This window comes from Hypanus sabinus, chromosome 27 (assembly GCF_030144855.1).
Source record: "Hypanus sabinus isolate sHypSab1 chromosome 27, sHypSab1.hap1, whole genome shotgun sequence".
Classification (NCBI taxonomy): domain Eukaryota; kingdom Metazoa; phylum Chordata; class Chondrichthyes; order Myliobatiformes; family Dasyatidae; genus Hypanus; species Hypanus sabinus.
Genome location: NC_082732.1, coordinates 39,860,635 through 39,876,377, shown reverse-complemented (window position 1 = coordinate 39,876,377; position 15,743 = coordinate 39,860,635). Strand labels below are relative to the sequence as shown.

At 43.3% G+C, this 15,743-nt stretch overlaps 1 protein-coding gene across 1 annotated transcript in view; it reads left to right on the top strand.

The window, feature by feature from the left end:
• h6pd (hexose-6-phosphate dehydrogenase (glucose 1-dehydrogenase)) overlaps positions 1 to 15,743 on the top strand; it is a 67,403-nt gene that overhangs the window by 20,529 nt on the left and 31,131 nt on the right. Inside the window, exon 3 of the mRNA XM_059952289.1 lies at positions 3,342 to 3,459. Within this exon, the coding sequence (XP_059808272.1) occupies positions 3,342 to 3,459 (118 nt within the window). The remainder of the gene's footprint in view (positions 1 to 3,341; positions 3,460 to 15,743) is intronic.

Here is a 15,743-nt window from a genome sequence, read left to right as displayed (position 1 = left end):
GTAGGACGGAGGGGTGTCGCGAGTTGGTTTGATCCTGGGTTGTAATGGCATGCAACTTTAGCGCAGTGGATCAGGCGAAATCAATCAGAGAAATTTGTGATTAAGAGCAAGTTACAGTTCAAAGTAAACTTATTATCAAAAGTGCATATATATGTCACGATATACAACTTGGAGATTCAATTTCTTGTGGGAATACTCAATAAATCTATAGAATAATAACCGTGACAGAATCTACGAAGGACCGCCCAGCTAGGGTTTCAGCCAGAGTGCAGAAGACAACAAACTGTGCAAATACAAAGCGAATAATAAGAAGAAGAAGACCATAAGACCAAGAGATATTGGAGCTGAATTGGGACATTTGGCCCCTTGAGTCTGCTCCACCATTTCATCATGGCTGATCCAATTTTCCTCTCAGCCCTGATCTCCTGCCTTCTCCCCCCCCACCCCGGTATCCCTTCATGTCCTCAACCAATCAGGAATCTATCAACCTCTGCCTTAAATATATGTAAATACTTGCCTTTACAGCTAACTGTGGCAAAGAATTCCACAGATTCATCACTCTCTGGCTAAAGAAATTCCTTCTCATCTTCGTTCTAAAAGGACACCCCTCTATTCCAAGGCTGGTCTTAGATTCTCGCACCATTGGAAATGTCTTCTCCTCATTCGTTCTAACAAGGCTCTTCATTTGATAGGTTTCAATGAGGTCACCCCTCATTAGAATTCTTCTGAATTCTAGTGAATACAGGCCCAGAGCCATCAGACGCTCTTCATATGACAAGCCACTCAATCCTGGAGTCATTTTTGTGACCCTCTTCAGTTTCAGCACATCCTTTCTAAGGTAAGGGGTCCAAACCTGCTCACGATATTCCAAGTGAGGTCTCACCGGTGCTTTATAAAGTCTCAGCATTACATCCTTGCTTTTACAAATAAATAAATAAATAAATAAATAAATAGATAGATAGATAGATAGATAAATAAATAAATAAGCAAGCAAGCAAGCAAGCAAGCAAGCAAGCAAGCAATAAATGTTGCAAACATGAGATGAGTCCTTGAAAGTGAGTCCATTAGTTGTGGAAACATTTTAGTGACTGGGCAAGTGAAGTTGAGTGACGTTATCCCCATTGGTTCCAAGAGCCTGATGACTGAGAGGTAATAACTGTTCCTGAACCTAGTCTAAAGCTCTTGTTCCTTCTCCCCGATGGCAGCAGTGAGTTGGGAGCATGACCTGGGTGATGGGGAGTCTCTGGTGATGGATGCTGCTTTCCTGTGACAACACTTCATGTAGGTGTCCTTATCTGTTAGGGACTGGGCCATACCCATCACATTTTGTAGGATCTTTCCTTCAAGGATATTGGTGCTTCTATAACAGACTATGATGCAGCTGGTCAATATACTCTCCACTACACATCTATGGAAGTTTGTTAAAGTTGTAGATGTCGTGTCAAATCTTGGCAAACTGCTAAGGAAGTAGAGGCAATGCCATGCTTTGTTCATAATTGCGCTTGTGTGCTGGGCCCAGGACAGATCCTCTGAAATGATAACACACCAAGGAATTTAAAAGTTGCCAACCCTCTCCACCTTTGATCCTCCGATGAGGACTGGTGCACGGACCTCTGATTTCCTTTTCCTAAAGTCTATAATCAGCTCCTTGGTCTTGTTGACGCTGAGTGAGAGGCTGTTTTTATGGCACCACTCAGCCAGATCTTCGATCCCCCATTGATCTGGTGAATGGGGAACGGTAGCCTATTCACCAGATCGAACCGCATGAGCTACATGTTTGTTTATTTGTTGAGATACAGCACAGAACAGGCCCTTCTGACTCTTTGAGCCTCGCCGCCCAGCTGCTTCTGATTTTAACCCCAGCCTGAACATAGGACAATTTACAATGACCAATTAACCTGCTATCCAGTACATCTTTGGACTGTGAGAGGACATCGGAGCACCTGAAGGAAATCCACGCATTCTACGGGGAGGACATTCAGACTAAGACCATAAGACCATAAAACATAGGAGCAGAAGTAGGCCATCCAGCTCATAGGCTGCTCCAATTCTTCCAGTTCTCCCCACTCCCCTGCCTTCACCCCATACCCTTTGATGCCCTAGCTAATCAAAAACCTGTCTATCTCTGCCTTAAATACCCCCAATGACTTGGCCTCTAAAGCTGCTCATGGCAACAAATTCCACAGATTTACCACCCTATGACTGAAGTAATTTCCCTGCATCTCTGTTCTAAGTGGATGTTCTTCAATCCTGAAATTGTGTCCTATACTCCTCTACCATGGTGAATAACTTTGCCATATCTCATCTGTTCAGGCTTTTTAACATTTGGAATGTTCCTATGAGATTCCCACCTCATTCTCCTGAACCCCAGGGAATACAGCCCAAGAGCTGCCAGATGTTCCTCATATGGTAAATCTTTCATTCCTGGAATCATTGTCATGAATCTTCTCTGAATCCTCTCCACTGTCAGTATATCCTTTCTAAAATTAGGAGCCCAAAGTTGCATACAATACTCCAAATGTGATCTCACAAATGTCTTATAGAGCCTCAACATCACCTCCCTGCTCTTATATTCTACATCTCTATAAATGAATATTAATATTGCGTTGCCTTCTTCACCACCGACTCAACCTGGAGGTTAACCTTTAGGGTATCCTACACAAGGACTCCCAAGTCCCTTTGCATCTCTGCATTTTGAATTCTCTCCCCATCTAAATAATACTCTGCCCATTTATTTCTTCCACCAAAGTGCATGACTATACACTTTCCAACATTGTATTTCATTTGCTACTTCTTTGCCCATACCCCTAAACTATCAAAGTCTCTCTGCAGGCTATCTGTTTCCTTGACACTACCTGCTCCTCCACCTATCTTTGTATCATAGGCAAATTGGCCCACAGATCCATGAATCCCATAGTCCAAATCATTGACATAGATCATAAAGCAGCAGTCCCAACACCAATCCCCATGGAACTCCACTGGTAACCAGCAGCCAGCCAGAATAGGATCCCTTTATTCCCACTCTCTGTTTTCTGCTGACCAGCCAATGCTCACCCATGCTAGTAACATCCCTGTAATTCCATGGGCTCTTATCTTGCTAAGCAGCCTCATGTACGGCACCTTGTCAAAGGCCTCCTGAAAATCCAAGTGCACCACGTCTACTGCATCTCCTTCCTCTACCAAAGGAGATGCAGTAGACTCCTTACGGACGGTGTTGGAATTGAACTCGGATGCCCCGGGCTGTAATAGTATTGCGCTAACCACTGCATTACCGTAGCGCCCCGCGAAATGTTTCAAAACTTAACGCAAGGGCGTTCTCATTCATTGCCTCATTTTCTCAGGCGATCGCCTATATCTTACCCTTCCGTCATGACAACCGCCAGGCCTTGGAGCCCATCTGGAACCAGCATCACATCGAAAGGGTGGAGATAGTTATGAAAGAGACAGTGGATGCAAAAGGTAGGGAGAATATTGCTACAAATGAACATGAAACTATGAATGTAGAATTTCCAATATCACCCCTGGCTCTTATGAGATTCTTCAAAGAATGAAAAGACCTTGAGCGTGATGTAATTTGGGTGAGGTTGTACATTTAGTTTCAACTTTTTTTTTAACTTTTTTTAATTGTATTTCAAGTAGTTACAAAATAAAAGAATGGAAAAAAAAGTATATTACCCATCCCCCCTCCCCTTAACCCCTCCCCCCTAGCATCCCTATAGAAAAAAAGAGAAAGAAAGAAAGAAAAAAATGAAAGAAAGAGTGCCTGGATATTGGAAGATCCCCACATGCTCCATGGAGTTTGTAATAACTTTAGTATATATATTTATTTCTTTCCCCAAATAACCAATTATTTCATCTTCGGAGCACCTATATATTTAATCCTGTCTTTTGTAAATAAGGGCGCCAAATTTTCAAAAATGTTTCATATTTAGTTTCAACTAGATTCGCAGTCTCCAGCTGACCATTTGTAAAATAATTATTCCCACAACAACTTTGATCCACACCTTGTCCTCTCCACACCTCCTTTTTTGCAGTTGAAATCTCTTTAGATGTGGGGTCCTTTCTACAGGAGTAGGACCCCTGAGGCTTCCTGTATTCTCTGTTGGTGTTTAAGACCATAAGACATAGGAGCAGAATTAGGCCATTCAGCCCATTGAGTCTGTTCCTTCATTCGATGATGGCTGATTTATTATCTCTCTCAACCACATTCATTTGCCTTCTTCACCTTGCCAATTAAAAAAGTTGATGAAGGGCCTTGACCTGAAACGTTGGCTATCCACTTCCCTCCATGGCGGGTTAGTAAGTTGTGGGAAACTGCGTTGGCACCAGAAGCTTGGTGACACTTGGCTCACCCAACAGAGTCCTCGGTCTGTGTTGATTGTTTATGCAGAACAATGCATTTCACTGCTTTGATGCCCATGTGACAAATAAAGCTAATCTTCTAATCATCCTCTTCCAAGTTTTATTACAAAGTATGTCACTGGGAAAAAAGGACCCGGAGAGAGTTAATCCTCCATGTGAATCCACAGCTTGATAAATCCTGTGATTGACAGCAATGAACAGTAACCGGACACGCAAGGCATCTGAAATACTTACTCAGAATTTTCAGTTGCACGGGTTCTGTGTTTGGAAAGTGTGGGTCATACAAAATACCAGAGTAGGTCATGGGAATAATCACAGGAGGTGCAAAGTCGATTAAATTAAACACTAATTTTATCTGCTGTATCACTGAGAAATGATGTATTGATTGGGAATCTACCAACTAACTTTGTTTTGGGGATGTTCAGTGGTGGTGGGGAGTACCCATCTTTTATACTTCAGTGAATAACCATATAGTGACCAGGGGCCTTGGCTTTGAATGTTGCACAGGGAATTGTCAACTGAGCACAGAGTGACCTTGGTATAGACTGAAGGTGACGTAGCTTGAATAGCTTCACGTTGTCCTGCAAATGAATCTCACTCTAATGGGAAAGGGGATAAGACCATAAGACATAGGAGGAGCTTAGGCTATTTGGCCCATCTATTCTATCACGGCAGATTTATTATCCCCCACAACCCCATTCTCTTGTCCTCTCCCTGTAACCTTTGATACCCTTACAGATCAAGAACCTACCACCCTACACTTTAAGTAGACCCAATGACTTGGCCTCCTCAGGTGTCGGTGACAGTGAATTCTACAGATTCACCACCCTCTGGCCAAAGAAGTTCTTCCTCATCTCCGTTCTAAAGAGCTGTACTCTGGTCTTAGATTTCCTCGCTGTAGGAAGCATCATTGCCACATCCACTCTATTTGGACCTGTCAACGTTTGATAGGTTTCCATAGAAGAAAATATTCATGGATGTTTTCAAAAAGCCCTTGGGCAGGGTAGATGCAACATCCCTGGCAATTCCTGAGAATCCCCGGACCATGAGTGCTTGAAGTGGAGAAGGCGAATTTCAAGATCGTGTTGGGAATCTGGAATATTCTGCACTGGGAAGGGGCGGAAGTAGTACAAGCTCACAGGTGAGGTGAGACCATGTGACCAGGTGAGGGGAAATGTAGGTGGGCAAGGGAGGAGGGATGAAGCTGGGAGGTGATAAGTGGAAGAGGTAAAGGGCTGAAGAAGAAGGAATCTGATAGGAGGGGACAGTGGACCATGGGGGAAAGGGAAGGAGGTGGGGCACTGAGAAGAGGTGATAAATCGGTGAGAAGAGAAAGGGTAAGACGGGAGACGACTCCTTCCTGGTCCTGAAGGACCACCTGAGGAGATGGGCAGCACATCAGTGTAGTTGAGATAGCTGCTGCCCCACAGTTCCTGTGATCTGGGCTCAATCCTGATCTCTGACCCTGTCTGTGGAGTTTGCACACTCTCTCAGATCGTCCTATCAGGAGCCTGCAAGGGGCTATTGTTACCATGATTACCAATAACCAGTCTGTGAAGCTGAAATTGGAGTCTTGAAACAATGGCTGAGACTTCAAAGTTCAAGGCAAATTTATTATCTAAGTACATATATGTCACCATATACAACCCTGAGATTCATTTTCTTGTGGGTATATTGTTTAAGAAACACAATAGAATAAATGAAAAGACCACGCCCAACAGGAAGGACAAACAACCAATGTACAAAAGTCAACAAACTGCAGATACAAAAGAAGAAAATAAAGAAATAATAAATAAATCAATATTGAGGACATGAGATGAAGAGTCATTGGAAGTGAGTCAATAGGTTGTGAGAACAGTTCAGTGATGGCGCAAGTGAAGTTGAGTAAAGTTATCCCCACTGATTCAAGAGCTTGATGTTTGTTCCTGATCCTGGTCGTGTGAGTCCTGAGGCTCTTGCACCACCTTCCTGATAGCAGCAGAGAGAAGAGAGCATGTCCTGGATGGTGGGGGTCCCCAGTGATGGATGCTGTTTTCCTGTGACAGCACTTCGTGTAGGTGTCCTCAGTCGTGGAGGGGGCTTTATCCATAATGGACTGGGCCATACCCACTACTTTTTGTAGGATTTTCCATTCAAGGATATTGGTACTTCTATAACAGGCTGTGATGCAACCGATCAATATACTCTCCACCACACATCTAAAGAGGTTTGTCAAAGTTTCAGATGTCATGCGGAATCTTTGTTCACTTCTAAGAAGAGGCACTCCTTGTAATTGTACTTGCCCGGGACAGACCTTGTGAATTGATAACGCTGAGGGATTTAAGCTTGCTGACCCTCTCCACCTGTGATCCCCCAATGAGGACTGACTCATGAACCTCTGATTTCCTTCTCCTGAAGTCAATAATCGGGCCTTGGTCTTGCTGACACTGAGTGAGAGGTTGTTGTTGTGGCACCACTCAGCCAGATTTTGAACCTCCTGCCTATAAGTTGAGATCTGTCATCACCTTTGATTCAACCTATGACAGTGGTGTCATCAAAACAAACTTAACTATGGCATTGGAGCTGTGCTTAGTCTCCGTCATAAGTATAAAGTGAGTAGAACAGGGGCTGAGCACACAGCCTTGTGGTGCGCCTATGCTGATTGAGATTGTGGAGGAGATGAGGTTGCAAGGGTTGAGGGATTTAAGTTCCTAGGAGTGAACCTCACCAATAGGCGGTCCTAGCCCAAACAGGTTGATGTCATGGCCAAAATCTCTACTTTCTCACCAATATCTCTACTTCCTCAACTCTTACCAAATTTTATTGATGCGCCATCAAAAGCGCTTCATCAGGATGCCATATCAAATCGGTATGGCAGCTGCTCTGTATGTGACCACAAGAAACTGTGGAAGCTCATGGACACAGTTTAGCACAACACAGGAACCATCCGCTCCGCTGTGGACTTTGACTATGTTTCTCATTGGCTCAGTAAAGCAGCAAGCTTCATTAAAACTGTACCCACCCGAGACATCCCCCCTCCCATCGGGAGAAGATACAAAAGCCTGAAAGCGCATACCATCAGGCTGAAGGCCAGCTTCTCTCCCACTGTTATCAGCTTCTTGAAGAAACCTATTGTACAATAAGATAGAATCTTGACTTCACAATCTTGTACTTTATCATTTATTTGTGTGGCATTTTCTCGGTAGAATTTACACTTTATTGTGCATTGTTATTATCTTACCTTATTCTAACTCAATGCGCTGTGTAATGATTTGTTCCGTATGATCAGTATGCACGAAAAGCTTTAATTTGGTACACCTGACAATAAGACATAGGAACAGAATTAGGCCATTCAGCCCATTGAGTCTGCTCTGCCATTTCATCATTGCTGATTTATTATCCCTCTCAACCCCATTCTCCTGCTGTCTCCCTGTGAGTTTTGATGCCCTGACTAGTCAAGAGCATATCAACAAATGAGATAAAATTTGCAGATGCTGGAAATCCAAAGCAACACACACAAAATGCTGGAGGAACTCAGCAGGCCAGGCAGCATCTATGGAATTGAGTAAATAGTGGATGTTTCGGGCCGAGACCCTTCATCAAGGCTGTAGTATCAACTCACTGATGTACTCACTGATTTAGTCAAGCATTGTGACAATAATGTTTTCAAAGGCAACACGAGTGAATCTGCAGATGCTGGAAATAAATAAAAAACACAAAATGCTGGCAGAACTCAGCTGAGTTCTGCCAGCATTTTGAGTTGACAATAATATTTATTTAACAATACAGCATGAAGTTGGCCCATCTGCCCCAGCAACCCCACATCCCAATTATCCCCAACCTAATCATGGGCCAATTTGCAATGATCATTTAACCAAACTGGAATGTCTTTGAGCTGTGGGAGGAAACCTGAGCACCCGGAGAAAATCCATGCATTCCACGGGGGAAGGATGTACAGAGATTCCTTCCAGAGTGATGCCGGAAATGAACTCTGAACTCCAGAATGTCCCGAGCTGTAATACCATTGTGCTAACCACTACACTACTGTGGTATACCAATACAAATCTGTAAAAAAAACTATTGCTGATGGCTCGTAAGAATGGAATTTTAGCGACGCATCATTCTTTATTAACACTAACTGTGTGACACTTATAGGTTCAGTGGGTTAAAGAAAAAAATTATTATCAAAGTACATATTTAAGACCATAAGATATAGGAACAGAATTAGGCCATTTGGCCCATCAAGTCTACTCTGCTATTTCATCATGGCTGATCCAATTTTCCTCTCCACTCCAATCTCCTGCCTTTTCTCTGTATCTCTTCATACCCTGGACTAATCAAGAATCTATCAATCTCTTCCTTAAATATATGTAAAGACTTGGTCTTCACAGCTGCCTGTGGCAAAGAATTCCACAGATTCACCTCTTCCTCTTCCTCATTATTCAAAAAGGATACCTGTCTTTTCTGAGGCTGTGTCTTGTGGTCCTAGAATCCACCACCGTAGGAATCATCCTCTCCACATCCACTCTATTGAAGCCCTTTCACATTTGACAGGTTTCAATTAGGTCACCCCTCAATATGTTACCAACTACTATCTGGAGATTAATTGTTTTGCCAGCATTTGGAAAAAATAAAGAAATACAGTGGAATTTACAAAATACTACACATTAACAAAGGCTGACAAAAAAAGCCAATGTGCAAAAGAAGATAAATCGTACAATTAAAAAAATAATAAAAATAAGTAAGTAAATAGCTAATACTGATAACGTCTGTGAAAGTGAGTCCATAGGTTGTGGAATCAGTTCAGAGTTTGGGTGAGTGAAGTTACCCACTCTGGTTCAGGAGCCTGAGGGTTGTAGGGCAATAACTGTTCCTGTACCTGGGGGTGTGGGACCCAAGGCTCCTGTACCTCCTTCCCAATGGCAGCAGCGAGATGAGAGCTTGGCCAAGATGGTGGGGGGTCCTTGATGATGGATGCTGCCTCCACGTAAATGTCCTCGATGGTGGGGAGTGCTTTTCCTGTGATGCACTGAGTTGTATCCACTATATTTTTTAGTGGGTTGTCATTGAGGAACCTTGTGTTATGGGTTTTCAGAGCGGAATGAAAATTATTTCCAGGCGTGCCCTTGAAACCCAGGACGGATGTGTTTCCTTTTGAAGGCCCTGGCTCGAGCCACTGTGAGCTGTGGCTTCTTGTTACAGGGCACACCTCAATATTGTTCAGCTTGACTGCTTCCTGGTGCTGAGCTCTGCTTTCTAGTGTTAATCACTGAGGGCTGGTGTATTGATTAATTTAATTAATCTTTCATACTTTGACTGCGGTGACATGGAGAGAGAACAGACTGCTGATTTGAATTGGCACAGCCCTAGTGAAGGGGTGTATGGCATCGGCAGGGTCAGTTCTCTCCCAAACACTGGAACTGGTGTTGTAGAGTCACAGGGCATGGAAACAGGACTTTCGGCCCATCTAGTCCATGCCAAACTATTAATCTGCCTAGTCCCATTAACCTGCACCCGGACCGTTAGGGTTAGTAAGTTGTAGGCATGCTAAGTTGGTACTGGAAGAGTGTTGACACTTGTGGGCTGCCCCCAGCACATCCTCGAACTATGTTGGTCGTTGACGCAAATGATGCATTTCACTGTATTGTTTCTACGTTTTGATGCACTTTTTAACAGATAAATAAAGCTAATCTAAGCTGTGCTGCTGCCACTCTAACAACAGATTTTCATGACGTACAGTCCTGTGCAAAAATCTTAGGCACATTTATATACCTAAGGTGCCTAAGACATTTGCACAGAACTGTAGTAGTTTTATGTATTGCACTGTACTACTGCAAAAAAAAACAAATTTCATGACATATGTGAGTGATGATAATCCTTTTTTCTCAGACAGGATCTTAAGACCATAAGATATAGGAGCAGATTTAGGCCATTTGGCCCATCGAGTCTGCTCCGCCATTTCCTCATGGCAGATCCTATTTTCCTCTCAGCCCCAATCTCCTGCGTTCTCACTCTATCCCTTCATGCCCTGACTAATTATCAACCTCTGCCTTAATATACAAAGACTTGACCTCCATGGTTGCCTGTGGCAAAGAATTCCACAGATTTACCACTCTCTGGCTAAAGAAATTCCACCTCATCTCTGTTCTAAAAGGACGCCCCTCTATTCTGAGGCTGTGTCCTATTGTTTAAGACACTCCCACCATTGGAAACATCCTCTCTGCATCCTCTCTAACAAGGCCTATCACCATCCGATAGGTTTCAATAGGTCATCCCACATTCTTCTGAATTCTAGTGAATACAAGCCCAGAGTCATCTAACGCTCTTCGTGTGATAAGTGATTTGATCCCGGAATCATTTTCGTGAAGCCTCACCAGTTTCAGCGCATCCTTTCTAAGATAAGAGGCCCAAACCTGCTCACAGTACTCGACATGAGGCCTCAGCCGTGCTTTATAATGTTTTATGGATCTCTATTGTGGAGTGAGAATGGGAAGGGGGGCAGGGAGAGGGGAATCATGGGTAAGAAGAGAGGAGGGAGGAGGGAGCGGGAAGCTCCAGTGAGACATTCTGTAATGATCAATAAACCAATTGTTTGGAATCAAATGTCCTTACCTAGTGTCTCAGGGCTGGGTGTGTCTGCACCCATACCACCCCCGCTCCCACCCCTGGCACTCCTTCTCTGCCACCTGTCCCACACCCCTCCCACGGTGCTTTACCCTCACCATTCCCAACAACCTTTGCTCCAGATTTACAAACTCACTCTCTGCTCCACGTTGACAAATACAGTCCTGTGCAAAAGTGTGTGTATGGATGTGGTTTTTACATATTAAGTATATATTTACATACTAAACATTGACTTATTCAACTTGTCCGTGCTTAAGAGTTCTACACAGTACTGTAAATAGACTATAGAACCTATTGACTCACTTTCAAAGACTTTTCATCTCGTGCTCTTGATATTTATTGTTTATTATTATTTTTCTTTTTGTATTTGCGCATCTTGTTGTCTTTTGCACACTGGTTGTTTGATTGTCTTTGTTGTGTGTGTCTTTTCATTGATTCCATTGTGTTTCTTTGTATCTACTGTGAACGCCAACAAAAATGAATCTCAGGGTTGTATATGGTGACATAAATGTACTTTGATCTTTGAACTGTGAACTTTGAAGCTATATAACGAAGGTAAGGTACAGAGCAGCTATGAACTAATTAATAGTAGGGACTCGTCCAAGGGCCTCTCTTGTTCTCACATTGCAGGTCAGGCAACAATGGAGATTGAGGCAATGGATGCTCCCGATGAGAACCACTTCTCCTTTTGATCTAGCATCTTCCCAGGACTAACAAAGAAATGTTGGTTGCTGGAGTTTCTGGGATACATGTTACTTGCGATTCAAGAATAGTTATCAAATCATAAAGTGAAATGCGTACACACACCAAATGCATTACTCACAAAATGAAGGAGGAACTCGGCAGGTCAGGCAGTATCTATGGAAATAAAGAACAAAAACAAAGAGCAATACTGCACAGTCCAGGCCCTTCGGCCCACAATGCTGTGCCGACCCTTAAACCCTGCCTCCCATATAACCCTCCACCTTAAATTCCTCCAGATGTCGACTTTTCAGTTGACTTTTCGGGCCGAGACCCCATCTTCAATACTGAAAAAGAAACCGTGCTACCGAGCAACCCACTGATTTAACCCTGGCCTAATCACAGGACAGTTTATGATGACCAATTAACTACTAAGCGGTATCGCTTTGGACTGTGGGAGGAAACCGGAGCAGATGGAGAAAACCCACATGCACGTGGGAAGAACATACAGTCTTTCTTACAGGGGATGCCAGAACTGAACTCCAATGCCCCAGGCTGTAATGGTGTTGAAGTAGACCTCTTTGACTTGATTACATCTATTGGCATGTTTATAGCCAAGAGCTGTCTGCCAGCTTCTGAGATACCTTCGTTATTTCCCAGAGTGAGCTCTCATGCTTACAGCACCAAAATGTTTTAACTTTGCAGTAAATATTCCCATTACAAGACAATCTTTTGGGTAGATGGAGCTCGTCAGCTTGGGAAGGCAGTCCATCTAAGAGAGGGAAAACTCTGATTTCAAACCTCCGCTACCTTGCGGCCATACCCACTCATGGGGAAGGCTTCGGGAGTAAACCCTGAGGACAAATCCGGAGCTGGAGTCCCTGAGGCAGTCCGACGTTGTCTTCAACCTCGCTCTGGCAACTCCTGCGACGACACTGGTGCCGAGCTGTATCGGCCCTTGCCCTTCCCTTGGACAACATTGGTGGTGTGGAGAGGGGAGACTTGCTGCGTGGGAAACAGCCGGTCTTCCATACAACCTGGAGAAGACTTTCCAGGTGCAGATCCATGGTCTCGCGAGACTAACAGATGCCATACATACATACATACATACAAGACAATTAACAAATTTGCTGACAGCATTCAACACTGACCTCCAAGAGGACCACATGCTTGCTGTGGTTTGGAGGCTTGCATGCCTCAGTGACCCAGAGAGATATGCTGGAGTCGGGGCTTTGTGCTTTTGCCCTTGATGGGGTCGCCCATGCCAAATAGGTCAAAGGGTAGAGGCCAGACTACGAGTGGTCCACCAGTCCTTCAGGTTTAGGGGTTCAGCTCGGAGGTTAACAACCCTGACTAGTCAAACAAAGCTTTGATGGAAACAGCAATGAAGAATGCTTCTACATCTGAGTGGCCAAGAGCAGTCAGAGATGGAGAACCTTCTTTGCTGCCCCAAACGTCAGCGGCATGATGGGCAGAAAGTACTCGACTCTGCAGCCATGATAAGGAACTACTGGCCTACGGGAAATAGCTTTGCCTGCTGGTTGGTCCTGAACACCCAGTTAATAAAAGCCTTGATTTTAAAATTCCCACAGTTGACTTGAAATCCCTGTGAGTGTTCCCTCTTGGATCGGTAAGAGGAGAGCAGACAGAGGTTGGGTTCAGATTGGGTAGTTGGAGAAAGACTTTTCTAAATGGGGAGAAAATCCAAAAATCTGAGGTGCAAATGGGCTTGGGAGTCCTTGTACAGGATTTCCTAAAGGCTAACTTGCAGGTTGAGCTGATGGTAAGGAAGACAAATGCAATGTTGGGATTCATTCCAAGAGGACCAGAATACAAAAGCAAGGATGTAATGCTGAAGCTTTATAAGGCACTGGTCAGTCTGCACTTAAAGTATTGTGAGCAGTTTTGGGCCCCTTACCTAAGAAAAGATGTGCCAGCATTGGAGAGGGTCCAGAGGAGGTTTACAAGAATGATCCCAGAGATTAAAGGGTTAATAAAGGAGGAGTTTTTGATAGTTCTGGGCCTGTGCTTGCTGGAGTTTAGAAGAATGGGGGGAGGGGGGGAAAGAATCTCAGTTAAACCTATCAAATCCTGAAAGGCCTAGATAGAGTGGATGTGCAGTGTATGTTTTCTTTCGTGGGTGAGTCTAGGACCAGAGGACACAGCCTCAGAATTGAGGAATGTCCATTTGGAATGGAGATAAGGAAAAATTTATTTAGCCAGAGGCTGATGAATCTGTGGAATTCATTGCCACACACAGCTGCTAAGGGGCAAGTCATTGCGTATATGAAAGCAGAGGTTGACTGGTTCTTGATTAATCAGGACGTCAAAGGTTATGGGGAATAGGCAGGAGAATGGGGTTGAGAGGGATAATAGAGTCGATGGGCTAAATTACCTAATTCTACTCATGTTTTATGGTGTAATTCAGAATAAAGTATAAAAGCTACTGAGAAAGTGCAGTGCAGGCAAACGGTAAAGAGAAAAACAATAGCAAAGTATATTGTGAGGCCAGGAGTCCATGTTATTGTGCGAGGTCTGTTCAGATGTCAGATAACAATGGGACAGAAGCTTCCCTTGTTGGTGCAGGCTTACAGGCTTTTGTATCTTCTGCCCAGTGACGGGAGGGAGAAGAGAGAATGCCTGGGGTCTGTTGGCTCTTTGATTACGCTGACTGCTTTACTGAGGCAGCAAGAAGTACAGACAGAATCGAGGGAAATCTCGTTTCTGTGAGGTGCCGAACTGAGTCCACAAATCTCATGTTGAAGTTTATTGTCATCTGACTCTACGTGTATACAATCAAATGAAACAATATTCCTCTGGACCACAGCGCACCCACACAACATGCAGTGTATCACACATAGCATATAAACCAAGTTATTACAATATAAGTAAGTTACTAAAATAATTCAAAATGCATATAGTGCGCAGTACAGGGAAATGGTGAACAGCTCGCTGTCTCAGTGATGAGCCTCGGTGGTGGCAGGATATTCAATAGTCTCATAGTCTGAGGGGAGAAGCTGGTACCCAGTCTGGCAGTCTGAGTCCATGCTCCTCCACCTCCTTCCTGATGGTAGTGGGTCAAAGAGATTGTGGGATAGTGGTACAAAGCTTCAGGCCCTTCATCTGGAATGCTCCCGGTAAATGTTACAGAGAAGGGGGAGGGAGACCTTAGTGATCTTCTTGGCAGTTTTTATTATCCTCTGTAGGGTCTTGTAGTCTGCTGCATTGTTGCTTCCATACAGTGATGCATCCAGACAGGACAGTCTCTTTTTATTGTTTGTAATTTTTTTAATTGAAGTTCATCATCAAACAAACATTTCCATAAGATGTATTTCAGACATTGTACATATATAACATATAATTATATATGTCCCAAATCTCCACATAGTATTTATCTGAGGTATACACTTATAGAAAAGAGTGGAAAGAAAAAACAAGCAAAAGGTAAAAACTATGTATAAGTAGGGAGTGATTTTTTTTTAACAACATATTCATTGATTTGTGAGAATAAAATCAGGCCTATGAGGCATTATATAGTTAAACCATTTTCCCCCATTATGAATCAAATTGTTCCAGCTTATGATTAACAGATGCTGTTCTCTATTTTGTAAATGTCCATTGTAATTTCTATCCATGCATTTAAAGTTGGGCTCTCCTGTGATAACCACTCCCTAGTAAGAGTCTTTTTACCAGCCACCAACAGTATTTTCATTAAATATTTATCTCTTTTCAACCATTCTTGAGGTATATATCCAAAATATATGGTCTTCCTCTCCAAGGGTATTTCACATTTAAAGATGTCTTGTAGGGCATTGTGTATCCCCCTCTAATAGTCTGATAACAGGGCAGTCCCAAAAAATATGATAATGATTTGCATTTTGATTTCCACAGTTTCTCCAGCAAACAGGGAGGTTACTATCATAATGGGATTTCTGAGAGTGTGTAATAAAATATCTTATCAAGTTTTTCCATCCAAACTCCCTCCATTTCTGTGAACTGGTACACTTCCATTGATACCTCCATATTATTGTCCATTTTTCCTCAGATATAATTATCCCTCCTTCCTTCTCCCATTTTGTTTTAATGTATGAAGTCGA